This window comes from Mercenaria mercenaria, chromosome 9 (genome assembly GCF_021730395.1).
Source record: "Mercenaria mercenaria strain notata chromosome 9, MADL_Memer_1, whole genome shotgun sequence".
NCBI classification, from domain to species: domain Eukaryota; kingdom Metazoa; phylum Mollusca; class Bivalvia; order Venerida; family Veneridae; genus Mercenaria; species Mercenaria mercenaria.
The window spans coordinates 1,614,522-1,641,479 of record NC_069369.1 but is presented as its reverse complement, the minus strand read 5'-3'; the positions used below and the strand labels follow the sequence as shown (position 1 = coordinate 1,641,479).

General features: G+C 35.7%; 2 protein-coding genes across 3 annotated transcripts; one reads left to right on the top strand and one right to left on the bottom strand.

The window, feature by feature from the left end:
• The first annotated feature begins 135 nt into the window (after positions 1-135).
• LOC123546358 (coiled-coil domain-containing protein 125-like) lies at positions 136-26,919 on the top strand. Of its 2 annotated transcripts, none has more exons than XM_045332563.2 (11): positions 136-728; positions 3,396-3,466; positions 5,594-5,680; positions 6,148-6,219; positions 8,261-8,346; positions 15,489-15,571; positions 16,901-17,019; positions 17,563-17,670; positions 19,635-19,842; positions 20,106-20,185; positions 20,891-26,919. In XM_045332563.2, the coding sequence occupies exons 1-11, from the start codon at positions 191-193 to the stop codon at positions 21,014-21,016; spliced, it is 1,578 nt and encodes a 525-aa protein (XP_045188498.2). In that variant the 5' UTR covers positions 136-190; the 3' UTR covers positions 21,017-26,919. The 2 variants fall into 2 exon arrangements, with proteins under 2 accessions (XP_045188498.2, XP_045188497.2); XM_045332562.2 differs by lacking the exon at positions 8,261-8,346 and adding an exon at positions 14,599-14,765 and having other exon boundaries at positions 137-728.
• LOC128559630 (histidine-rich glycoprotein-like) lies at positions 21,158-26,053 on the bottom strand. The gene is made up of 2 exons (XM_053551938.1): positions 26,031-26,053; positions 21,158-21,812 (listed from the first exon to the last, which is right to left on the bottom strand). The coding sequence occupies exons 1-2, from the start codon at positions 26,051-26,053 to the stop codon at positions 21,158-21,160; spliced, it is 678 nt and encodes a 225-aa protein (XP_053407913.1).
• Positions 26,920-26,958: the final 39 nt, after the last annotated feature.

Sequence of the window (26,958 nt, the reverse complement as noted above, 5' to 3'; positions counted from 1 at the left end):
AGAATAAAGAAGAACAGCTATTTAGTGTGTTCAAACCATAAGGGTGGCCGATTATTTAGTGTGATCATGCCTCTGGCCAATTGCTGAAATTAGTGGTATAAAACCTAATTTTCAAATTTATCTCCCCTACTTCCTGTCAAGAGTCTGAAAAACTGTTTAAAAGAAAAAATGAGCGATAATATGCAATCAGATGATATGCAAGAAGCTGATCTTGGTCTTGGCGATGGACTCAAACCAGGAGGACTCACAATTTTATCAAATGAACCTCACAACCCTTCTGAAGACCGTTTGTTGTCAAAAGTGTCAAATAATTCGGATAGGAACAGTCACTGGCTGCAGTTGTTCAGAGGATTCCGAGGAAGAATTTGAGCTCTCATTAATGCCTATACAACAAATACATGATCTCAAAACACAGTATTCTCACTTAGTGCCAAAATCTAGTCGTTGCAGTGAAACTTTTAGTGGAAAGGATGAAGAAATTCTGATCTATGATGAAAGATATTTTTGCGAGAAACCAAAAACTTCGAATTGTCAGGACCAAGGCTCTGAAAAAGAAAGCAAAGTGGAGGAAAAGGGCTCTGACTTTCCATCATATGCAGATGTAACATATGGGACATCTATTCGGCAACAGAAAGAATTGTTTAATCGAAACATTGAAGAAATAAGAAAAAAGATGAATGTCTCAATACCAAATTCAAATATGTCTCCAGGGCAAGATAAAATGAAAGGTTTAGGATTTCATATTGTATTTCATTAATAAGTCTGAGTCATAGATGTATAGTAATAAGATGCACAGTGTAATATTGTCAGTTATACGGGGATATAAGTTAATGCGCATAGATTGAGTTTTAAGTTGGATAAGTATCAGTCTTCAAAGTCATAAATTTGCCAAGTTAGCAAACTAAATTCTGTTGGGATTTCTGATACTTTTTTTGTCAAGCATGTTGTAGTGGACCATTTACAGCATTCCCATTCATGCTAAAACTCTGGTAATTCCCACATTAATGTAACTTGCACGCATGTTTTTAAAATCACCGGGTACAATGCATGTGTAAAAATCTGACAGAAAATACATTGTTGGTCAATAAAGAACCAAAATTCAAGCAACCCGACTTTTTTTATCCACACACGCAAATTACAGCAATTCAGACTGTTGACAATGTGTTAGGTGTCAAGACAAGTTGAATTTACATGCTGATTGTATAATTTAGTTCTACCACTTCATGTACTTGTGAGATTTTTGTGAGAACTGTGAGTCTGACTGTGAATCAAATTTTTCATAAAACTAGATGTAATAGTATTTGGCCAATCAGCGATGCGGTGACACTTTCCGATAATTGTCATGTGCGAGTTTGTAAACAAGATGTTGAATGATTAAGTGGTCAGCTGGCATTACTACACAATTATTTGGTCTCCATTATAAAAGAAAGACTAGTAAGCTGTTAAGATAAGATTAAGATAAATTTTATTTTAAGTCGGCAAGACAGAGAAACAATACAATATAAGCGACAAGCGCTTTTTAACCGACTATATATAACAAAGATAAACAGTTAAAACATAGTAAGCAAGCTGTAAAATAAGAGATAGGGTTATACAGAAATTACATGTAGCAGTACAACATGAAGTTAAACCTGTGAAAGACCTGCTGCTCTTGACCAAAAGCCTAAGAACTACTTAAGATAAACATGAAATAAAAAACTGATAGGCAAAATGGGCGCAAAAAGCTAAATAAAAAATATGCTAAACGAGAATATCACCTCAGATCTGAAATGAACTGAGCAGCAGCTCCTTCACCGTAGCACATAAAACATAGCATGAAAATAAGATGTAATAATGACAATAGCACATAGAGAACATAAAATGCATGCAAATTATTACATAAAAATAATAGAAAGAAAAGTGTGCAACTAAAGCAACAAAACAAAGAAACCAGCTAAAGCAGCTAAACATGGAGAACAAGGCATAGATCTATGTCGACTTCACAAGGAAACAGGTATACAAAAAGTAGGTAAAGCATGCAAAGCAAGTCAAGTATTGACAACACAGCAAGTAACTAAAGCAAATAAACATGGAGAAAAAAGCATAAAACTATGTCAACTACACAAGGAAAGCAAGGTACACATACTAATTGTAGCAAACTATGAGGAACAAGGCATACAACAAAACCAGCTAAACAAAGCAAAAACTACCAAGCAAATAAAAATATCAAAAATAAAAAAGCAAAAGACCTCAATGAGAGTACAAGCAAAGAATTAAACTGGGTGTAATGAAAAGATGCCGTCCGGTCCTGCAGAACAAGCTGCTAAGTATGTTTGCACATTGAACATTTGCAGGCTTGACCATTCCAGTGTGAAATTAAGCTTTTAAATTTATTAGAACTAAAACTTTTTATTGATAAACTTTGTTTATAAATTTTTACAGTCAAAAGGACCAGTTGCAGACTGACTTCCATTGGGCAATTTTCTACAAATTACTTTTCATTTTTATGCGAGTCTGATACAGTTCATGCTAAATTGATGACTTTATGCAAGATACAGCAGCAAAAGATGTAGAGTGCATGTTTCGGATGGTTCGCTTCAAGGTCAAAGATCAAACCTTTGGGCATATATTGCTTTGCATTTATGTGAACAAAAATTCTGTATGAGAGATATTGAATGCTGATTCTGGATTTTCATGAGTTTGTTAATATTTGGAAAACCTACATTTGTTATCATGGTTGTAACTTTTGTTTTGTGATGTTGGGCCTTTTGCAATGTAGTTTCAGTTAGACGTTGGTAGTTACAATCCCAGGTGGATAATATCTGCTGAGTGTTAACTTCTATCCCTGTAGAATATTGTTTATAAAAAAATAGTCACAGGCATGCATGTGTCACCATGGAACAAGTCAGATATTTGTCTACTTACATATGACATATAATTATGTGTATACTGTGTAACTATATTTATAAAAGGGAATTAAATATTAAAACCTTATTTCAAAGTCTTCATTTTTGCCTGACATTGAATAAAAAGAGTGTAACATTTTTAACCATTATTTGTAAGGAGACACATATTTGAAATCATTCAGTATGGACAAAGATTTTTTCTGTTCTTGGTCCGATACCACTGCCTGCAGGAAAAGTCACTTATCAGTTATTTATAATTAGCAATTAAATAAAAAATCCTTTACACTCAGTTGCAGTTTAGTAACTTAGAAAAAAAATGAGATGATAAATGACATAACATCAAGTTACTTTCTGTTTCAATGATATCTAATACCAGAGAGAAAAGAAATAGAAATATCTTTGTTCAATATTAGTTTTACATCATATTCTGCGCTTTTAACACTGATGTTTTTGAATACTTGTCTACATCAAAATTTGGTTTATGAAATTTATGCTGTTTTTTTTTTTTAGCTGAAAATCACAAATCCAGAAAGAAAAGAACATGTGAGGAAATTGCCATGAAGTTAGCTGAAACCTTGCAGGTTTATGTTTTACATTTATCTATAGTATTGACAGGGCATCTTTGATTTTGCCCCCTTATTTTTTCACCAGATGTTTTTTTAGACATATTTGTAAAAAGTGATTGAATAATAGAAAAGTCATCTTAGAATGTAAAACCTATGTTACCAAGATCTATAATGAGAGTTGAGATTTTTGACTTTCCTAGTTCAGTTTTTGTTCTTGTTTTTTTGTGATACGCCCGAAGAGACGTATTATGTTATGACGCTGGTGTCCGTCCGTCTGTCCATTAGCAATTTCGTGTCCGCTCTGTAACTCTTGAACCCCTTGAAGGATTTCAAGGAAACGTTACACAAATGTTCACCACACCGAGACGATGTGCAGAGTGCATGTTTTGGATGTCTCGCTTCAAGGTCAAGGTCACACTTAGGAGTCAAAGGTCATATCAGTTTGTTTCGTGTCCGCTCTGTAACTCTTGAATCCCTTGAAGGATTTCAAAGAAACTTCGGGATGACTTGCTTCAAGGTCAAGGTCACACTTAGGGGTCAGAAGTCATATCAGTTTGTTTCATGTCCGCTCTGTAACTCTTGAACTGCTGGAAGGATTTCAAAGAAACTTGGCAGAAATGTTCACCACATTGTAACGATGTGCAGAGCGCATGTTCCGGGTGACTCGCTTTAAGGTCAAGGTCACACTTAAGGGTCAAAGGACATATAACTTTGCTTTGTGTATATTGCTCTGCATTGCAGTGCTCTTGTTTTTATTTGTCAGATCTCTTTTTGTACTTACAATAACCCAGGACCTTCAAACTTCACGTGCTGATAGTACTTATTGAGTACACCACCCCTACTGACTTTGGGATCACCAGGTCAAAGGTCAAGGTCACAGGGGCCAACATTAACTTTTTGCATGAAGGCACTTTACTCGCAAACCACTGCACCCAGGACCTTCAAACTTCACATGCTGATAGTACTTATCAAGTTATTGAGTACACAACCCCTACTGACTTTGGGGTCACCGGGTCAAAGGTCAAGGTCACAGGGGCCAACGTTAACTTTTTGCATGAAGGCACTTTACTCGCGAACCACTGCACCCAGGACCTTCAAACTTCACTTGCTGATAGTACTTATTGAGTACACCATCCCTACTGAATTTGGGGTCACCTGGTCAAAGGTCAAGGTCACAGGGGCCAACGTTAACTTTTTGCATGAAGGCACTTTACTCGCAAACCACTGCACCCAGGACCATCAAACTTCACATGCTGATAGTACTTATTCAGTACACCACCCCTACTGAATTTGGGATCACCAGGCCAAAGGTCAAGGTCACAGGGGCCAACGTTATCTTTTTGCATGAAGGCACTTTACTCGCGAACCACTGCACCCAGGACCTTCAAACTTCACATGCTGATAGTACTTATTGAGTACGCCACTCCTCCTGACTTTGGGGTCACCAGGTCAAAGGTCAAGGTCACAGGGGCCAACATTAACTTTTTGCATGAAGGCACTTTACTCGCAAACCACTTCACACAGGACCTTCAAACTTTACATGCTGATATTATTGTATGAGTACACCAACCCTAGTGACTTTGGGGTCACCAGGTCAAAGGTCAAGGTCACAGGGGCAAACGTTTACTTTTTGCATGAAGGCACTTTACATGCGAACCACTGCACCCAGGACCTTCAGACTTCACATGTTGATAGTACTTATTGAGTACACCACCCCTATTGACTTTGGGGTCACCAGGTCAAAAGTCAAGGTGCTGCGGGGGCATTTGTCACCATTAGTGACAGCTCTTGTTTGAATTACTTCCCTTTTATGTTACTATAAATAGCTTATTTTGAAACTTTTTTATTATTGGCCGTAGGGAAAAACCGAGACCACTTTTCTATGGTACAACATGGATGGTACCTCCAATTTTAAGGTGTATTTTTACATACCTGTACCTGATAAGGATTTTTTTTGTGGACTTAGATTTGTTTTTTGAAGTTTTCCTTTTGTTGTTCCAGTCCTTTGGGGCTACAACAGTCAAGTTCTTAAAATTTTGCGACCATCCTATGATGTATGCCTTCGGGCGTATATTGCCCTGCTTGGCGGCGCTCTTGTTTTTTTTTTGTCAGTGTTAACAGATCAGTATGTTTTCTTTGCAGGAGGTGGAAGACTTGAAAATAGAGCTGGAGACATGTGAACAAAGGCTTGATTCAAAATACAAGGCCATCAATATTCTTAGAAAACAGGTATTGATAGCCAACTGTTTAGCAGCAATTTTATGCATATATATGACTGTGCATGCTGTTGTTTGATGTGTTGACATTGATTTAGGAAAAAGTTATTGAAAACAAAATACATGTAAGCTTGACAGAATAAATAATTATTTAAATACATATGAAAGGAACATTTATAGGTAATTCGTGGGTTTGTTTTTTCGCAAGTCATATTTTTACTATTCGCTTAATGCACTTCGATCCATAATAATTTGCCTAGTCTTGTGAATCCAAAAGTCCTCATTAGCTCATATTTGCACTATCATGAATAGTGTATAAACTTTATAGGTTAACAGAAAAAATAACTGCAATTTATATGAATATGTTTGGCAAAACTATACTTGTTGTTAAACATATAAATAGTAACTATGTTAATGTTACTGATTAAATCTGTTACTAAACTGTGGGATCAAAATTTTAATACAAAATTGTTTGTTTAGGCAGAAGAAGCACAAAAACAACTGAAGCTTACAGAGATGTCTTCAAAAGAAACGACTTTAAAATTGTCCCAGGTAAGAATAACTGTCTTAAAGAGAACAATTTCAATCTGTCCAGTGACAGGTTAACACTATACTACTTTAGTAATACTAGATTAGATATTTTAGATTCAGACCTTTGTCACTTCACAATTGAGAAGTGTCCACTTTTGAACCATGTAGTACTTACTTATAATTGTTTTGCCCGTGTGGTATTGGTTTGGAGTTTTGTGGGGATTACACTGTTTACATTTGATATCACCCTCCACCCCCTGCATACTTCCACTATATACACTGATCATTTGTAGTGGCATGATGGAAATTTCTGACAAATGTTTATCTAGGTGCTTGCCAACCATGTAAATTGTGCAGGCATTTGAGGTATGACATGCATGTTTTAACATGGACAAAGCCTTGCTAATACTGTTGATTACAGGTTGCAAGTTAGCTCAGAATTGCTGGGAAATATTATACCCTAATGTAAAGTTTTATGAATGATAACATTTACATGCTAATTAGAAGAAAACACCAACAGTCCTGCTCTTTATGTCAGATAGTTCTCTTCAGTCCTAAGGTGGCCTTGACTGGGTTTGATTTGGCTACTGAAAAAATTTGGCTATGGTTTCTTCACAAGGCTTTAAGTTTGCTAGTTTTTAGCTTCACTATTCAAGCAATAAGTTGCATTGTTGTACAGATACATTCATCCATTTGTCAACCAACGTCCGTGTCTGTGTCCCAATTTGGTTAAGTTTTTGTTTTGTAAGCTGGTTACTATGTATCCACTAAGAATGGATTTAAACTTCACACACTTGTTCACTGTAATAATCTTACTGTTCACAGGTTTCATTTATTTGACTCTGTTTTGATTTTTTTTCTAAAGGTAGGTCCTTTTTACAACTTAGCAATTTTGGTTAAGTGTTTGCTTTTGATATCTCATTAACTGCTAGTGGGAAAGGATTGAAACTTCATACATGTGTCCACTGTGATGACATACATTTCACTGGTTCTATAACACTACTAACTCTTTTTTTGTTTACAAAGTTATGCCCCTGTTTCAACAAAGTAATTTTTTGTGTGTAATGTGTTATCTCAATAAGCATCTTAAGAAGGGAAAATTCTTTGACTCAATATATTTGCCCTGCTCGTACTTGTTTAATATGTCTGTGCTATCATTACTTTAAGTTTGTTTAATGGCAAGACTTTTGAATACTGGTAGTCAGGCGTTGCTGTCATCCCACAGCTGTTGTTTAAGTAGAAGTAGGTCATATAAGGTAAAATCTTTGTAATGTATGACCAACTTGTGTAATATATAGGACTAAATATAACGGTAACAAAGGGAATGTAGCAAAAATAAATCTTTCACAAAATCTTCTGATTTAACAGTACTACTGTTATGTTTGTTTTTTATGAAAATCTGTGTGTCATTAAAATTTTGAGACGAGTTCTGCCAGAATGTTTGTAGTGTTACACTAGAAGTGGAATGACTTGCTCATAGCTGTAATCTACTAAGTAAGGAAAATCACTGAAGAATATGCTCCTTTTCTGTCTTACAACATCACTAATATTTCTTCTTTGAACTTCATCATTTCCTCTGTATTTTCTTTCTTTGAAATCACAAGTAGTTATTTGGGCACTACCTTTTGTGGATTTCCCAATTGAGTCAATCCACAAATTTTAATCCCAATGAACAAGTATAGTTCCCACTAATTTTGTGTTCAAAAGTTGATATCCAAAACCATTTCAATGATTTCATCAGCTATTTTGGCTCTCACCACCAAGTCTCATACCTGCGAAATTAAATGGTTTCATCTTATATATATATATGAAGTATATTGTTAATTGAACTGCTGATTTATTCTTGTAAACAATCTTTATTTCCTGTTTGAACTAACATGTTAGAGAATTGAAATAAATTAGTCATAAATCTTTACTGTGATAATGCTCTGTTCAGCTTTTCTAAATTTCTACTATGGTAGAAGTATAGTCAGTAAGTACATGAATGTATATTTGCAACTAACATCCTGTATGTTTACTTGAATGCCCAGTGATCTCTCTATTGCATGTTGCATGGTATCAGGAGATATGTGAGTTGCAGTTTGAAGTTGAACGTCAAGAGAATACACTGTTGGATAGCCAGGAAGTGTGGGCTCAAAGATTTGATAGGTAAGATTATTAACAGCTTAGAATCAGTATTGATGTAAGGTAGCTTGAAACATAGAAAATGTAAGGAAAGCAGCCAAAATAAGCTAAATCTAGTACCATTCACTAATTGGTACAGTTAACAGCTTCTGAGCAGTGTTTTTAAAATGACCAAAGTTACTGAAATCATGTAGTTGCCCAGAATTGAAAACTTCAGTTTTTGATCTGATTTTGGCTAGAATGATTACATCTGATTTTCATCATGGTTAATCAGGGGTCAGGCATTTTTTGATGCAGAAATTTTGACTGTTTCCCAGCACTATATCATGTATATATATATATCAGAGAAACCTTATTGGGCATTTCATCCTTGTTATTTACTGAGAGTATGGGAAGGTGTTTTAGACAAAGCTTTTTATGTCTTGAAATCACAAAATCATTGTAAATAGGGAAATATTTTTATGCCCCCGGCGGGAGGCATATAGTGATTGTCCTGTCTGTTTGTTCGTCCGTCCGTCCGGTTAACCAAATGGGACCGTTTGTCTAGCGTCAATACCCCTTACTAGAATGACATGATACTAATGCAGATGTAACCTGTGACTATTCCTCATCTTAAGACATCACCTGACCTCATTTTGGACTTAGGTTGCTTTATATGGGCCATCTCTTGGTTAACCAAATGGGACCGTTTTGTGTAACCTGTGACCATTCCTCATCTTCACACATCACCAGACCTCAGTTTGACCTTGACCTTGACCTCATTTTGGACTTAGGTTGCTTTATATGGGCCATCTCTTGGTTAACCAAATGGGACTGTTTCGTCTAGCATCAATACCCCTTACAAGAATGAACTGATACTAATGCAGATGTAACCTGTGACCATTCCTCATCTTCACACATCACCTGACCTCATTTTGACCTTGAACTTGACCTCGTTTTGGACTTGGTTGCTTTGTATCGACAAGGATGCCACCGGGGGCATCAAGCGTTTATTGAACGCAGCTTCTTGTTAATATAGGTGTTTGTTTATACATGTAACTGTACACTAGCTTCATTTTTAAAGCTGTATGATGATATAAACAGTTTTGATTTGAAAATAGAATAATCTACCTAGCTGGTGTCTCATATTGTAGTCAGTTTCTAGGATATATAATAATATCAGGCTTTCAAGTGGCCCTAAAATTCCTAAAAAAAACACTCAAAAAGGCCCAAATTCCTAAAAAAGCCCTTACTTTTTAGCTTAAGGTGAGCTTTTGTGATCACCCTTCGTCCGTTGTCTGTGCATCCGTCTGTGGGTCCGTCCGTGCGTCAACAATTTCGTGTCTGCACGATAGTGGTTTCGTTTATGATTTTATTTTAACCAAACTTGCACACAACTTGTATCACCATAAGATCTTGGTTCCTTTCTTGAACTGGCTAGATCCCATTATGGGTTCCAGAGTTATGGCCCCTGAAAGGGCCAAAATTAGCTATTTTGACCTTGTCTGCACAATAGAAGCTTCATTTATGATTTGAATTTCATCAAACTTACACAAAACTTGTGTCACCATGAGATCTTGGTTCCTTTCTTGAACCAGCCAGGTCCCATTATGGGTTCCAGAGTTATGGCCCCTGAAAGGGCCAAAATTAGCTATTTTGACCTTGTCTGCACAATAGCAGCTTCATTTATGATTTGAATTTAATCAAACTTGCAGAAAACTTGTGTCACCATAAGATCTTGGTTCCTTTCTTGAACAGGCCAGATCCCATAATGGGTTCCAGAGTTATGGCCCCTGAAAGGGCCAAAATTAGCTATTTTGACCTTGTCTGCACAATAGCAGCTTCATTTATGATTTGATTTTAACCAAACTTGCACACAACTTGTATCTCCACAAGGTCTTGGTTCCTTTCTTCAACTGGCCAGATTCCATCATGGGTTCCAGAGTTATGGCCCCTTAAAGGTCCAAAATTGGCTATTTTGGCTTTTGCAGCCATATAGAGACTTCATTTATGGTTTTATTTGATACAAACTTCCAAAATATCTTCAACAACAAAAAATCTTGGATTCCATGACAAATCAGATCTAATCGTAGGTTCCAGAGTTATTTTTATATCTGATTACCTCCCCTGATAGTAATCAAAATGGATTTATATCAGTAAGTATTTATAGGACTTATTTGAAATTTCATTATTGTTATTAGTTGGACTGAGACAATCAGGGTAGATAACTATGGACTGATTTTATGTCAAATTACCTCCCTTTATTTCAAATTAAAATGGTTATATCTCCATAACTAATGAAGATACTGATCTGAAATTTCATTTATGTCAACAGATTTATTTGGCAGATCCTTCTTTTGTTTACTTACAATATTTATTTATTTTCAATTACTTCCCTTTTACGTTACTATAAATAGATTATTTTTAGTAACTTTTTTATTATTGGCCGCAGGGAAAAACCGAGACCACTTTCCTGTGGTACAACATGGATGGTACCTCCAATTTTTAGGTGTATTTTGACATATCTATACCTTGTAAGAATTTTTTTTTCTTTTTGGTTAAATTTCTTCCCTTTGTTGTTCCTGTCCTTTGGACTTAGATATTTTTTCTGAGAACCTTCTTGTCCTCAAGTGCAATGATAACAGGTGAGCGATATAAGGCCATCATGGCCCTCTTGTTTTTAATTTTTCCTAATTTTTTGTATTTTTCTGTCTGAACTTAAAAAAAAATTGCACAAAGTCATGCATATAATGAACCAATTAAGTTATTGAAGTTAATATTCTTTAAGATTCATTTACAGAGGATGCTTCTTTCGGTTTCCATGAGTTCCTAGGCAACAGCTTCATGAAACATAGATATACTTCACTGAATGATGATGAAAAACAACTGTATATATGGTCAAAGGGCAGGTACTGATCAAAGGTGGACCCTACTGTTTTGGCAAAGGAATAATATTTTCTCAAAATTTAAAGCCAGAAATGCACCAAAGGCCACCATTTTATACCAGTAGTGCAAAATTTTCCAGATCATCCTTAAGAAGGAGTAACTGCCACCCTCCCCATTACCTCAGAATTTAGACCTAAAAATGCACCAGAGGCCACCATTTCATGCCTGTAAATCAAAAATTTATCGGGGGAGAGCCCCCAGTCCCCCCTAAAATGAGGAGAGTACACCCACCAGTAAATGTACCAGAGCCACCATTTCATACCTGTATTTCAAAATATTACAGGGAGTCAGCCCTCTGACCCCACCATCCCTCCAAATCAAGAGGGAAGTACCCCCTCCATTACCTCAAAATTTAGACATAAAAATGCACCAGAGGCCACCCGTTTAAGCCTGTACTTCAAAAATTTCCAGGGGAGAGCCCCCTGACACCCCTAAAATGAGCGGAGTACCCCCACCAGTAAATGTACCAGAGCCACCATTTCATACCTGTATATCCCCCCTCCCTATACCTACCCACTCTTTGGCTGTATGTGCCTCAGCAGTGACGTCTTTGTCCGAGACTCGTGCCCCCAGTCAAATATTTCTGGATCTGGTGGCCTGCTAATTTGGCCCTTATTTTTGGCAAAAATAACCCTAATATTTTGACAAATAGTGCTTGAAGCCTGTAATATGTGTTCAGTCTAGCTGGTGTCTCATGTTATAGTCAGTTTCTAGGTTAAACAATATGTGTTCAGTTTCATATGTGGTGAAGAAACAGAGAGGCCACAGTAAAAACACTTACTGCTTGAACACATGGGGATTGACAAAAAGATTGAGTAACCCAGAGTTTTAGACTTTGCAAACACAGGCTATAAGAAAAAGGACCGAGGAATTGCTCAGGTCAAGCCAGGTGTTTGAGTCATTAATGGTTAAGCGAATGGTGATTCTCTTTCATTCACAGTCTGTACTGTAGATCATCTGGGCTGAGTTATGGATCTTCAAAAATGTTGCATTTTGTTGAATGTCTGTGCCAATAATTAATGTTATGCTTTGTTGAACTTACTACAAGATAATTTAAATGTAATACTAACAATTGTAATGTTAGATCAATATAACTTGCCACAAGTTGTATATTTACTAAATGCAGTCCCTTACTTGGAACTAAATGTTTATGTTGTCTCCATCCCTCTAGTATTCTGTTACTTATCTTCTTGTGCATCAATAAGTTTTTTTGAGAAAATCTACACATTAGGTTAATATTAAATGTGTCATGCTTGTACATAACACTTTGATGGTCAGTCATTTTCAGGATGATAGTTCATGTCTCAAAACAATGAACTTATTACTTTAGATTAACATATGAATTGTGAAAGCTCTCTTATTGAACTTTGCTTGTTCTTATTTACCTGGTTATAGCTAGCCTGGCTTATTCTTTCAAACTTTTATTCTGTACTTTTATCAGTTACTTTACCATATTTATTATGAATAAATGGAACTTCCTGTTTTTTAAACAAGAACAGATTATTAAGTATACTTAAATACTTTATTTCATTATTTGATGTTCTGTATGATGATATATTTTATTGTTTAAATTGTTAACAAGGTATCTGTTTAAACAGGGAAAATATCTAATACATTATGATACCAATTTATTTGAATAAATATGGTATTTTAATTTTTTCCCCTTCTAACAACATGTAGTTTTCTGTTTTCAGCTCTGTTTATATTATATTCTGTTCTAAATTTATTGGAGGTAAATCCTTTTTTGCTTACAGACATGATCAAACAAAACAAAGAGTGTCTGTTTTGTCAATATTTGCTTTATAAACAAACATTTATAAATTAACATATATTTATACATGTATTTAATACATTTATCCTGTTAAAGGGTACTTCTTTAGCCATAAAAGCAGGAGATTATTGCTTGTCTGCACTTTGTGACCTTTCCATGAAACACATATTTTCCTCGTATTATGATAGAAAGCAGAGTCAGAAATCAGTATATTTTACATGGTAATCTTATTACCTCCACTGAGTTAAATATATGTTATTACTATACATGTATGCTGTAACCCAGTTTCAACATGTGTTAAAACCCTGGTTTATGTATTTTTTCTTGCCCAACTGAGGATATGTACTATTTCACTGTAGTAATTATTTGCTTGGTGTATTATTTAGTTACTGAGCCAAATGATAAACAAAGATAAAATCTTTTTTATGCCCCCGAAGGGAGGCATATAGTTTTTGAACCGTCTGTCGGTCTGTCCGCAATTTTCGTGTCCGGTCCATATCTTTGTCATCCATGGATGGATTATCAAATAACTTGGCATGAATGTGTACCACAGTAAGACAACGTGTCGCGCGCAAGACCCAGGTCCGTAGCTCAAAGGTCAAGGTCACACTTAGAGGTTAAAGGTCATTTTTCATGATAGTGCATTCGTGTCTGGTCCATATCTTTGTCATCCATGGATGGATTTTTTTTAAATAACTTGGCATGAATGTGTACCACAGTAAGACGACGTGTGGTGCGCAAGACCCATGTCCGTAGCTCAAAGGTCAAGGTCACACTTAGACGTTAAAGGTCATTTTTCATGATAGTGCATTCGTGTCCGGTCCATATCTTTGTCATCCATGGATGGATTTTCAAATAACTTGGCATGAATGTGTACCACAGTAAGACGACGTGTCGCGCGCAAGACCCAGGTCCGTAGCTCAAAGGTCAAGGTCACACTTAGACGTTAAAGGTCATATTTCATGATAGTGCATTGGTGGGCCTGTCCGGTCCATATCTTTGTCATTCATGCATGGATTTTAAAATTATTGGGCATGAATGTGTACCACAGTAAGACAACATGTCGTGCGCAAGACCCAGGTCCATAGATCAAAGGTCCTAAACTCTAACATCGGCCATAACTATTCATTCAAAGTGCCATCGGGGGCATGTGTCATCCTATGGAGACAGCTCTTGTTATTCATCATGTTATGTTTAAATACCAACATATGCACACTTGCAGTGGCCAGGATATATTTGAGGAGCATACATCAATTCACTGATTGCTCTTCTTTTGTTTGTGTAAAAAGTGATCAGCAGTAAACACTACCTACTGTAAAAGCACATAATTTTGCTGGGTCAAAATTTCGCGAATTTGAAATTTTGAGTATGTTCATGAGGGTTAATATTCTTGAAACTGGGATCCTTCTTGAATTTGAAATATACTAATAGTGAAAATTTCTGCTTTGACAGTATATTAGTGTTGTTTGCCAAACATGGGGGAAGTAAATTTGCCAAAAAATAAGGAAAAGCACTGGGTTGCAGCATGTGGAAATTCTGTAGTTTTCTTGTATAGCCTCCCTGTATTCACACTTGTATAGGTGAATGTAGCTGGTGGTGGTAATAGTGATAGAGTGACCTCCCTTGTTGTGCAACCAGACCAGGATCTCGGTGACCTCTCCACACAACTTCTCAAGCAGAGGCGGCACACAGACAGAGTTAAAGACGATTCTAAACCTAAAACTGTTCCCATAGAGAAATATACAAGGTACTCTTGTAGAATATAGAACAGGGATATTGCATGGACAGTGCATGGTTTTTACAAAAGCTAAAAGAGTCATGATGAAAAAAAAAATGTGTAAAATACAAAAAATTAACAGTCAAGATAAAAAAATATGAAAAGTACAAAAAGTAAACTGTACATTCTTTCATATGGAAAGCATAAATGTTGTCCTATAAACAATTTGTGTACTGGTTTTGTTCTTTATGAAGTTTGTTCTGATTTATATAGCTAGATAACAAATTTAACTGTATTTGATTGAAAATGTTGTGGGTTCCAATGCCCAACAGCTCTGGCATGCTCTGGTATAAGTTATTTACCTGATATTAAGAGATCTTTTGACTGCTAATTTATGACTACTGAAATTATGTATCATAAAGTCTCAACTTATATAGGAATTAGATGAAGTTATCTTTGGTGGTGGGAAGAATATATTTATCACATCTTTTTATATTGGCAGCTTCCAAATAGGTCTTGCACTTACTTTTAACATAGTCTCTACATCTGCATTAAAAAAAGACTAATTTCATCCTCTGTTCATATAATTGTAACATATTTTACTGAATTCTAACACAATTTATATTTCCTAATGAAGTTAGGTTTCCAATTAAGATAGAGATACAAAGTCTGTATGTAAACAGCATACTGGTAGTACTGGCTGGTTATGCCATATGTTTAGCTGTTCTTTATCTAATGTTTATAACCATGTAGAAAGTGCCAAGAAAACAAGTCCCTGATGAAGACGTTAGAGTTGAAGATGGAAGACCTACGAAAAGTTACAGCTCAGAAGATGGGTATGCATAAAGCTTTGCATGAGTTTATTTAATTAATAGAAAAGTTGATATTTCATACTTGTCAGAGTATGCATACATTTAGGATTATATACATTTTTGGCTCGACTGTTTAAAATGTTTCAAACAGACCTTTTGTTGTCATCCTTTAGTGGACCTCTGTGTCAATGTCACAAGATTTAACTGACCTCTGTGTCAATGTCACAAGATTTAGCCGACCTCTGTGTCAGTGTCACAAGATTTAGCCGACCTCTGTGTCAGTGTCACAAGATTTAGCCGACCTCTGTGTCAGTGTCACAAGATTAAGCCGACCCCTGTGTCAGTGTCACAAGATTTAACCGACCCCTGTGTCAGTGTCACAAGATTTAGCCGACCTCTGTGTCAGTGTCACAAGATTTAGCGGACCTCTGTGTCAGTGTCACAAGATTTAGCCGACCTCTGTGTCAGTGTCACAAGATTAAGCCGACCTCTGTGTCATTGTCACAAGATTTAGCCGACCTCTGTGCCATTGTCACAAGATTTAGCTGACCTCTGTGTCAGTGTCACAAGATTTAGCCGACCTCTGTGTCAGTGTCACAAGATTTAGCCGACCTCTGTGTCAGTGTCACAAGATTTAGCTGACCTCTGTGTCAATGTCATAAGATTTAGCCGACCTCTGTGTCAATGTCACAAGTTTTCATGTAAGCAAGTATGTCTTACTCTACTAAGCCTAATGCTTTCAGACATCACACTTAAATTTGGCAGTATAAAGTGACCTCACAGGATAAGTTACATAGCTCTATCTTTCATGTTGTTAAAATTATGCCCCTTTATTACTTAAAATTTCATGTTAAAGTTTGGCATGTAGGCAGGTTTCTCACAGACTAATAGGCAAAATGCGTTCAAACTTCATACATGTCTTCAGCATTATGAGTTGGCCTTACAGGGCGAGTTACATAACTGTAGCTCTTATTTGTCATAATTATCCTTTTTTTAACAAGGAAAATTTGGTTAAAGTTTTGCATGTAAGCAGGTTTCCCCAAATCTACTTAACCTAATGCTTTCAAACTTCACACATGGGCATTATGAGATGATCTCCTGATTTGGCAAGTTCATATCTCTAGCTTGTAGAAGTCATGCCCCTTTTTCACATGGAAATGTTGTGACAGTTTTGCATTCAATGATATACATAATTACAATTATGCCTTGGCATTAAGCTTTAATCAGACAGTGCAGACAATGTCAAGCAAACAGAAAATAATACTTTTCTTCCTCCAAATATCCACCATTTATGTTGTTCCACAGTGAGGATATGATGCACACATTCACATTCTGACATAATATGTTTTGTAGCTGTAGACAGAGAGAATGATGAGCTGTTAGCATTGTTAGATATACAGGAGAGAGCTAAATATGAGAAGACAAGAAGTGTTTCCTCTGAGGAAAATTACTGTTCGTTCTCCAGTACTGAGGTATGTATTTCATAGTCATCACAGTAATACTGATGTATAGCAGAACAGCTTTTGTTTAGAAGGAACCTCTGTGGCAGAGTGATTACTGTCATATGTCAACTGTTGGTTTGATCACTGCCAGGATTGACATTAGGAAGCTAACCACCTGGCTAGCAGGTCATTGGTTTTACCGTGGTGCAGCCCACCGATTTAGCTCAGTAGGGAGAGTGCCGCTCTACAGATCGTGGGGTCGTGAGTTTGATCCCTGCGAGGCTTATGTTCTCTGTGACAATTTGATAAAAGACATTGTGTCTGAAATCATTTGTCCTCCACCTCAGGTTCATATGGGGAAGAATGGCGTGGGTGTGACTGAAAACTTTACAAAACCCCCAAAAAACCCAACCCATAACCGGTTTATCAAGAAATGAAGTTACTTAATGTCATTGATAGTGTGAATCTACTCACACTTTTGAAAATAATAAGTGAGGTGAAATTAGATGGAAAATATTTAGAAATAAAAAATAAATTAAGTATACTTAGCAATGTTAAAAATGATAATTTCAGCTTGCTGTACTTGGAGCATGTAGATGTAGAATTTCTAGTCCCGAGCCATGTGGCTGTGCCCACGCAGCTGCGAATCTCAAAAAGGAAATTGTCAAAATGAAAGAAGAGGTAGGTTTTCTTTACAGTGCAAAATTGTTTGCTGTCTTGCTTATCTTGGAATTCCAGCTATTTCGAAGAAAGTCCAGAAAACACGTGCACAAAATATCACTAAACCGAATTCCAATTATCAAGAAGCAAAACGCTTGATACCTTGGAATTCGAGATATCAGGTTTCAACTGTACTTCGTCAGGATAGTTTTTGTCGAGCCCGCTTGTGGAAGCGAAGACATAGTTGTCCAAATGGCTGTTCGGTGTATGTGCGTGCGTCCGTTCGTGCGTCCGTCCGGATTTGTTTGTCCGGACCATAACTTTGACATGCATGGAGCAATCTTGTTTATACTTGGCATGAATGTAAACCTCAGTGAGACGGAGTGTCATGCGCAAACCCCAGGTTCCTATCTCAAAGGTCAAGGTCACACTAAGAGGTCAAAGGTCAAATTCAATAATGACTTTGTCCGTAGCATTTCTTCTTCATGCATGGAGGGATTTTAATGTAACTTGGCACAATTGTTCACCATCATGAGATGGAGTGTCGTGCGCAAGAATCAGGTCCCTAGGTCTAAGGTCAAGGTCAAAGGATACAAGAATGACAACTTTGTCCGGAGCATTTCTTCTTCATGCATGGAGGGATTTTGATGTAACTTGGCACAGTTGTTCACCATCATGAGATGGAGTGTCATTCGCAAAAATCTAGAATTACTTCCCTTTGTTGTTACTATAAATAGCTTATATTGTAACTTTTTCATTACTGGTCATAGGGAAAAATCAAGACCACTTTTCTGTAGTACAACATGCATGTTACATCCAATTTTGAGATGTATTTTGACCTATCTCTACTGGTAAGGATTTTTGTGTGGACTTAGAATTATTTTTTTTAACATTTACTTCCCTTTGTTGTTAGATCTGCTACAAGTCTTATATTGTAACTTTTTGCAATCTTTTTTTTATTTGGCATAAATGTTTGCCTCAATGAGACAGAGTGTCGTGTGCAACTCCCAGTCCTTTTGACAGCTGACGGGCTCGACATGTTGCCCGTGGGCATCTAGTTGTTGAATAAAAAAGACAAGTTATATTTTTTGTTGGGTTTAAATTTCAGATTGAAAAGGAAAATTAGAACCCCTTGAGTATTTTATGTAATTAAAATGCAATGGTACTTCAGTACCGGTATATCAATTTATTAAAGACCTGTTTATTTTGTAAAAGAATATGGTTGTGGTCTGTGGGTGGAAAATAATAAATAAGAAAAGTAACTCCATATGTGTGCAGCAGGGCTTTGGACATTTTGAAAACTCAGTCGGTTTGTGATGAAATCACATCCCACTACACTTTTTGCATTTGTTGCTACTCCACCCACTAAACATATTTCTATATTTGTAAAAGGCGATGAAATAAAGAAATTAATGTGTTATGCCTTAGAAAAGATTTACTTGCCACTGGAAGATTCATGAAATGTTAAAGGTCATGTGTGGTATAAACAAAAGAGCAATAAAAGTAAGTTTTAACATACAAAGTTTTATGCAGATAATATCTGTAGTTATCAGCCTTTCTGATTTTCAAATGTTTATATACAAAACAAAAGTTGCTGTTGCATAACGTAGTCAAGGTCAAAAGCAATCAAAACTTTTATTAGCACATGATATTATGTCTGCTTTATAATTACAGATTTAATGTCATGTTTATTGGAGATTTTAAGGTGTGATCAACAATTTCTTGCTGGCAAGGGGTCATGTATTGAGATATCAACCAAATTTTTCAGTGGGTAAAAATGCGTGACGCTTTAAGGAGAATACATTATCAGAAATCTAGAACTTTTTACTAGCATATTTGGTAAAAATGACAGTAGAGTGATTGTCTAACAATGATTAAGACAAATGAATGATTTTAGATTTTAATGAATGAATTGTATTCAGTTTTCTGTAACTTTGCCTTCTTGTTTTGATTTCTCTTACCAAATTATTTGTTCTTACCTACAGCTACATCTTTACAAGAGTCGTAGAGACGAGGCCTACCATACTGTAGATGCATATAGGAAAGCCTTTGAAGAACAGTTACAACGTAATAAATCCCTCACCCTACAACTGGCAAATATCAGTACAGGCAGGAACAGCACAGGCAACCTTTCTGGAACATCTAAGGCTAAACTAGCTCTCAAATGGTTAATTGGAAGTTTAAATGATGAAGGTATGTCAAATTTTCAGAAAGAATCAGGGCCTGTATTCATTAACATTTAGAGTCCAAATTTCAGGCTTAAAATTTCCAAAAGTGCACTTTGTTTAAAAAAGTTTGCAGAGCATTTTGAAACCGTTTTGAAATTCATGAAAAGTCATGTACAGTAAGGAAAAATGTGTAATTTCATGAGTGGAGCCTATTAAGAAATTCTGGGAGGTGATTATCAAGGAGTGAATTTTGTCTGCACTTTTTAAACCCAGAACCTGTTTCTATAGATGTTCCAGATGATGCGTCAAGTATGGTGCCAGGGCCTGCCATGTCAGAATATGAACTTATCACCTACCTCACAGAAATGGTAAGTTCAATAGGAGTAGAGGATTTCATAAGTATAGGTAAGAGGTTGTGATAACTGGGCAAAGCACGGTTATCTAAATGTCTTACCTACTTATTGGCAAATTTGTTGGGGTGAAAAAATCTGATCTTCCTAATTAACCATAAAATTGCTGTTGTCAAACAAATTTGTGTTGTAGTGAAATGGTTAATTTATTATTTTCGCTCTTCATGATATCAGTTTGTCACTGCATTCCTGTAAAGTACACCACAATAAATGAGTCTGATAAATAAATGCCTTTATCTCTTGATTGTAGTCATATCATGACTTGTCAGTTAAAAATAATTACGAAATAAGAACTGGGTTCTTACTGAATTTTTGGGGAATCATGAAGAACATACTATTAAGAAGCAGTTTGCCAATATAGTCCCAGACCTTTGTATACAGAGGTTAGGTTTAGACAGTAGCATCCAGTGGTTGTGAGCCAGAACCTAGAACAGAGCATTGTTTGCCAAGTACATGTATATTTTATTGCAGAGTGATAAATTGGAAATTTCCTATATGTTTATGTAGGAAATGCCACATATCTTGTTAGAATACTTCGTAACTCAAGGATTTACTTTAAATTAGTAAGTCTTCAGCAGTGTTTAATTTTTCTTTACGAAACTACATGTACAGACATTAAGCATATATTCATGTATATCATATATTATATGGTATTAATTTCAGTTGAATGAGAAGAAGGAGGTATTAGCCCACCAAAAACTTGCCTCTCAGATCCTGGCTGACAGGGTGAAGGTACTGGAGGATAAATTGTCTCGCTATGAAAAAGATGACTCAGAAGTTTTCACCTGAACCACGGAGCAAAACTATCAAAGAACAAAGAGGAAACCAATGATTGTCTGAAATCAGGATTATTCAATACTGCTGATTACTTTTGTGACCAGGATTAATCCATGCTGTAGCCTGATGTCTGTTTTTATGACCAGGATTAATTCATGCTGCAGCCTGATGTCTGTTTTTGTGATCAGGATTAATCCATGCTGCAGCCTGATGTCTGTTTTTGTGATCAGGATTAATCCATGCTGCAGCCTGATGTCTGTTTTTGTGACCAGGATTAATCCATGCTGCAGCCTGATGTCTGTTTTTGTGACCAGGATTAATCCATGCTGCAGCCTGATGTCTGTTTTTGTGACCAGGATTAATCCATGCTGCAGCCTGATGTCTGTTTTTATGACCAGGATTAATCCATGCTGCAGCCTGATGTCTGTTTTTGTGACCAGCTGCAGCCTGATGTCTGTTTTTGTGACCAGGATTAATCCATGCTGCAGCCTGATGTCTGTTTTTGTGATCAGGATTAATCCATGCTGCAGCCTGATGTCTGTTTTTGTGACCAGGATTAATCCATGCTGCAGCCTGATGTCTGTTTTTGTGATCAGGATTAATCCATGCTGCAGCCTGATGTCTGTTTTTGTGACCAGGATTAATCCATGCTGCAGCCTGATGTCTGTTTTTGTGACCAGGATTAATCCATGCTGCAGCCTGATGTCTGTTTTTATGACCAGGATTAATCCATGCTGCAGCCTGATGTCTGTTTTTGTGACCAGCTGCAGCCTGATGTCTGTTTTTGTGACCAGCTGCAGCCTGATGTCTGGTTTTTGACCAGGATTAATCCATGCTGCAGCCTGATGTCTGTTTTTTTTACCAGGATTAATCTATGCTGCCGACAGATGTCTGTTTTTTTGACCAGGATTAATCCATGGTGCAGCCTGATGTCTGTTTTTGTGACCAGGATTAATCCATGCTGCAGCCTGATGTCTGTTTTTGTGACCAGGATTAATCTATGCTGCAGCCTGATGTATTTTTTAGCTCGACTATTCAAAGAATAGGGGAGCTATCCTACTCGCCCCGGCGTGAGCGTTAGCGTGAACGTCACACAAATGTTAAAGTTTGCGTACTACCCCAAATATTTTCAAAGTCCATTGAGATATTGCTTTCATATTTTGCATACTTGTTTACCATCATGACCCCAGTCTGTGAAAAGGAGGAGGTAACTCTATCAAGCATTTTGACTGAATTATGGCCCCTTTTTGACTTAGAATAAATGTTAAAGTTTGCGTACCACCCCAAATATTTTCAAAGTCCATTGAGATATTGCCTTCATATTTTGCATACTTGTTTACCATCATGACCCCAGTCTGTAAAAAGGAGGAGGCAACTCTATCAAGCATTTTGACTGAATTATGGCCCCTTTTCGACTTAGAATAAATGTTAAAGTTTGCGTACCACCCCAAATATTTTCAAAGTCCATTGAGATATTGCTTTCATATTTTGCATACTTGCTTACCATCATGACCCCAGTCTGTAAAAAGGAGGAGGCAACTCTATCAAGCATTTTGACTGAATTATGGCCCCTTTTCGACTTAGAATATGCTTATTGTATTGTTAAAGTTTTACCCATATTGCTTATATTATACTATCAAGCACTGAGAATAGTGGAGCGCGCTGTCCACAGACAGCTCTTGTTGTGACCAGGATTAATCTATGATGATGTCTATTATTGTGAACTGGATAAATCCATTCTGATGTTTATTTTTTTATCAGGATTAATCCAGAGTCTAGTTTATCATACAATAAACCTCACAGAATTGTGTTCACTGGTAACCTTGTCAGTTATAGTAATTTATTAATTTCATTTTCACAGTACCTGTGCTACTGAGTTAGATTTTACTCTAAGCAAGTTTGAAAGTGTTGATGGATCATTTTAAGTTTTATTAGAAATTCCTAGTATCATTGTTATAAGTGGGTAGGGATGGATGTTAGAAAATGGGTTGGGTTACAAAGTCAAAGAAGTGAACTTGCACAGCATTAGTTACTAAAATATTACTAGATCTACATACAGATAGGCTCTTTCTTAAAACAAAAAAATGAAAATTATATTTTTTTAAAAAACATGCTATTTTCGAAAATATAAATGTTTGAAGAATTTTAATCAAATATGGAGGCTAGAGGAAAAACTGTCATTTATGAAATTCAGAAAACACTAATAAAAGATAAATTAATGTGTTGTAATTAGTTTCTTTTATTGTTTTTATTCATAAAACACTCGTAAAGAGTTTTAAAAAATATGTATAGAAGTTATTTACTGCAATAGTAATGCAGAAGAAAATTGATTTGAAAGAGAATTTGACTGTACTTTGTGATACAGAATGCATAAGTTTTGTATCTTTTGCTACACTGCTGTAACATTTACTTGTTGATATGTAACATATACAATTAGTCTGATACAGGAAGGTCAAAATGTGTAACCTATAACTGATAGAATCTCTGGGATGATTGATTCCATTGTTATTTACAATTTTTGATAATTTTATTCTTCCTACAAACTTGAGAATAGGTGATTAGTTTTATCAAGTCCAAATTCTTTAAAGTCACATTTGAAACCCAGTTGTATAGTAAAGATGTTACAAACACTTCTCTAAGCCAAGTGAGGTCACAATATGAGCATGATAACCTTAATTGTGTCAGTGTAATTTTAACATGACAAAACAATTGATCAAAATTTATGTCGAATTATGTAAATAATAATTTAATAGATAGATTAAGATAAAGAGAAGATATAGAAAACTTCCTATTTAACCAAGGTTGATTTTTGGGATGCTCTTTTCCTTGACCTTAACCCAATCTAAGGTAGGTTTTGTCTCAGTGAAATTTACATTTAGGTAAAGTTATATAAAAATAAATTCATGCAAAATGACAGACAGATGGATGGTTTGTATTCCTCTATCCATTCTGGTTTGAAATGGTATCACAAAGACCAGCAATAAACTCCATGTTCTTAAAACTGTTATTGCAAAAACTGTTGTTGCAGCAACAGTTGAGTTCTCTTTATAAATTAACACACTGCCATATTGGCCGCATTTTTCAGAATTTACTTTTGAATTGTTAATATAAAATTTTGACTTGTCACATAAAGAAGCTGTTTAAATATGTAAAACTTACTGCTGTGCAAGGTGCCCAAAAATATTCAACTTTATAACCCATACTTAAGTTTAGATTATCAAAAGTGTCATAATTACGGTCAATGGGGATCCTTAGATGATTTAGAGTAGGGTCAGTATCTCATGAGACAGTGTTTGAGTGGGGTTGGTTTTAGATTAGTACATTTACAATAGATTTAGTGTCAAAAATGGCTTTCCTGATAACGCTGATTATTCTATTTATTTTTGTACAGGAAACTGTATGACCATTAAGGCTTTAATTTAAGCCACAATGTTTATAGGGATTTAAGGGGCTCTCCTCAAGATTAATGTCAGATTGTTCAATATTTATATGTCACGGTATATAGAACTTGAATATTTAAACGGGCAGAAAATGTGTAGGCGTCTGGGTAGCTCATTCGGTAGAGCATCGGAACGGTCCAAGGCCCCGGGTTCGAGTCCCGGTCTGGCTGCACGTTTTTCTCACCCTGTGACATATATACTTTTCATAGTTAAAAATTCTTACTAGTTTAAAATTTATTATCCTAAACAAAGAAGACAGACTCTTTGTTTGATTGCCATAGTTGTTATACCATAGCATCAAATGTTATAGTAGCTTGCTGGAAAAGAAAACCACACAAAACAGGCAAATATTTGGTGTGTTTCATCAAAAATGTAGATAACAGTGTTTGATATCCTGTTATAATTGAAACAGTTTATCCATACAACAATCTTTAGTATCATGGGATCAATACAATATATTCAAAAAGTGATTTCCTCTTGAATAAAATCTTGCAGACTCACGATATAATTCCTTCACATCTGAACAGCAGTAACTTTTATTGAAGAACAAATCACTGTTTTGAGATATTTCATTTCTTAAATAATTAAAAGGTAATTCAGTGAGTTCTTTACAGTATTTATTTACAAAAACATAATTGCAGTCTGTAAAATATGTGACAAGTAATCCACTTCCAGTTTTGCAGTAAATAAGAGACATAAATTTTGAGGTGTGTCCCTTTAAAAATAAGTCTATGTAACAGGAATTTAAACCTATACTTGTGCTTGGGTTGTCTTTTGCATTTGAAATTTTCTAGATTTGACTGTTCTATGAATGCTGTGCAATTTCTTTTTGTGAAAAGTGCTATAATCTGATAATTTGTGCCCATCTTGCTATTTCTATTTTTAGAAATGATACAAAAGTATTTTCCACCCTGGTGATAGAAAGAATAGATGGATATCTTCCATTTATGTAAAATGTGATTATTTTTATACATGAATATTACTGACCAAGTAGAGGGAATCTGGTTAATGTCATGCTTAAAATACCAATTACTTGTGAGACATGTTGGCAATCCGTTTGGTTGACTTTAAGAAGGCTTGATGGATTTATTCAGACATCTATCCATGCTTGCAATGTCTGATATGCACACCTGGAGTTTCATCCAGACTTCGTTAACACCTGTATGACTAAAGATACCAGTTTTATAACCATTAACCTTTAGCCTGCTGGCGGCAAATGATTCTGCCTTTGCGACCAGTGCAGACCAAGATCAGGCTGCACATCCGTGCAGATGATCCTGATCTGCACTGTTCACTATTCAGTCAGTAAATTGTCAGTAAACACTCCTTCAAGTAACAAATGGCACTGCCCAGATTGAATGATGGACCAGTCAGGTTTAGAAATTTAGCAGCCTAAAGGTTAAAAAGTTAGAGGTTCTGATACATTTTAGAAATGATACAAAAGGTATTTAAAAAATGAAAGGAACAAGAGCTAATTACCAAAAAGTACTAGAAAAGCCCCTAGTTTTGAAATTCATTTCTTGTTTTTGATTGCTAATCATTGTATCCACATAGCAAATACCATTTTCAGTATTCATATAACTTACCGAATCTCTGGCCTACAGGTCATCTAAATGGAAGATGTTAAATGGCTTGCCAACATGAAATATGATTTATCTTGCCTTATGTTAAACATGTTAGCTGATCACAATGTTCTTTGACTGTATTGTATGAAGCACAATTCTTTGATAGAGAATGACCATGACTTCGATATACTGGTAACGTTGGCTATGTAAGGACAATTTATTTTATTCCAGGTCTGCTGTGTTTTCTATTGGACTATGTTAAACATTGATTCATTAGAATGGAAGCAAACAAAGACTTATAGTGACTTTGTTGAAAAAGTATACTAGTATATGAAATGAGGTTTTGAAGATAAATTGTTCCTTTGATCAAAGGTTTGGTAATGTTTGTTCCCACTTAGATTTACTTCTTATAATTTCATAGTCTTAAGAAGTCATACTGATTACAAACTGATTACATTTTGGAAGACAATACCATTTAATATTCATTCATGACTTAATTGAATATGTAGAACAGTCCATAAATATTAGTGAAAATAAATTAGTCCGGAATTTTATCAAATCTTCAGTAATTCGTTGATAATTTTTGGTTATCTCCCTTTAGTTGGTATAAATAATGTCATTCAAATGTTTTTCTGACTGCAAATTTATATTTGTTTTCGTTGAGAATAGCTTTCCCTTTTTAGAAGATGAATTTAAGCACAATTAAACATCTTCATAGGTGATAAATCTGTATTTGAATAACAGATACTTGTTTGATCCAAAAAATAAAGCATGAGAAAAGAACATTTTAATTCGTAATCTTTTTTGTTTGAACTATGTTTGCCACTTGTGCCAAAAATAAATATACTATGTAAATTTTCTTATGTGCAAGGATATAAAATTGTTTGTGTGTCAAATAAATTTTAAAAACCACATTGTTTTGTTTTGATTTTATGTTGTGTAATAAAAA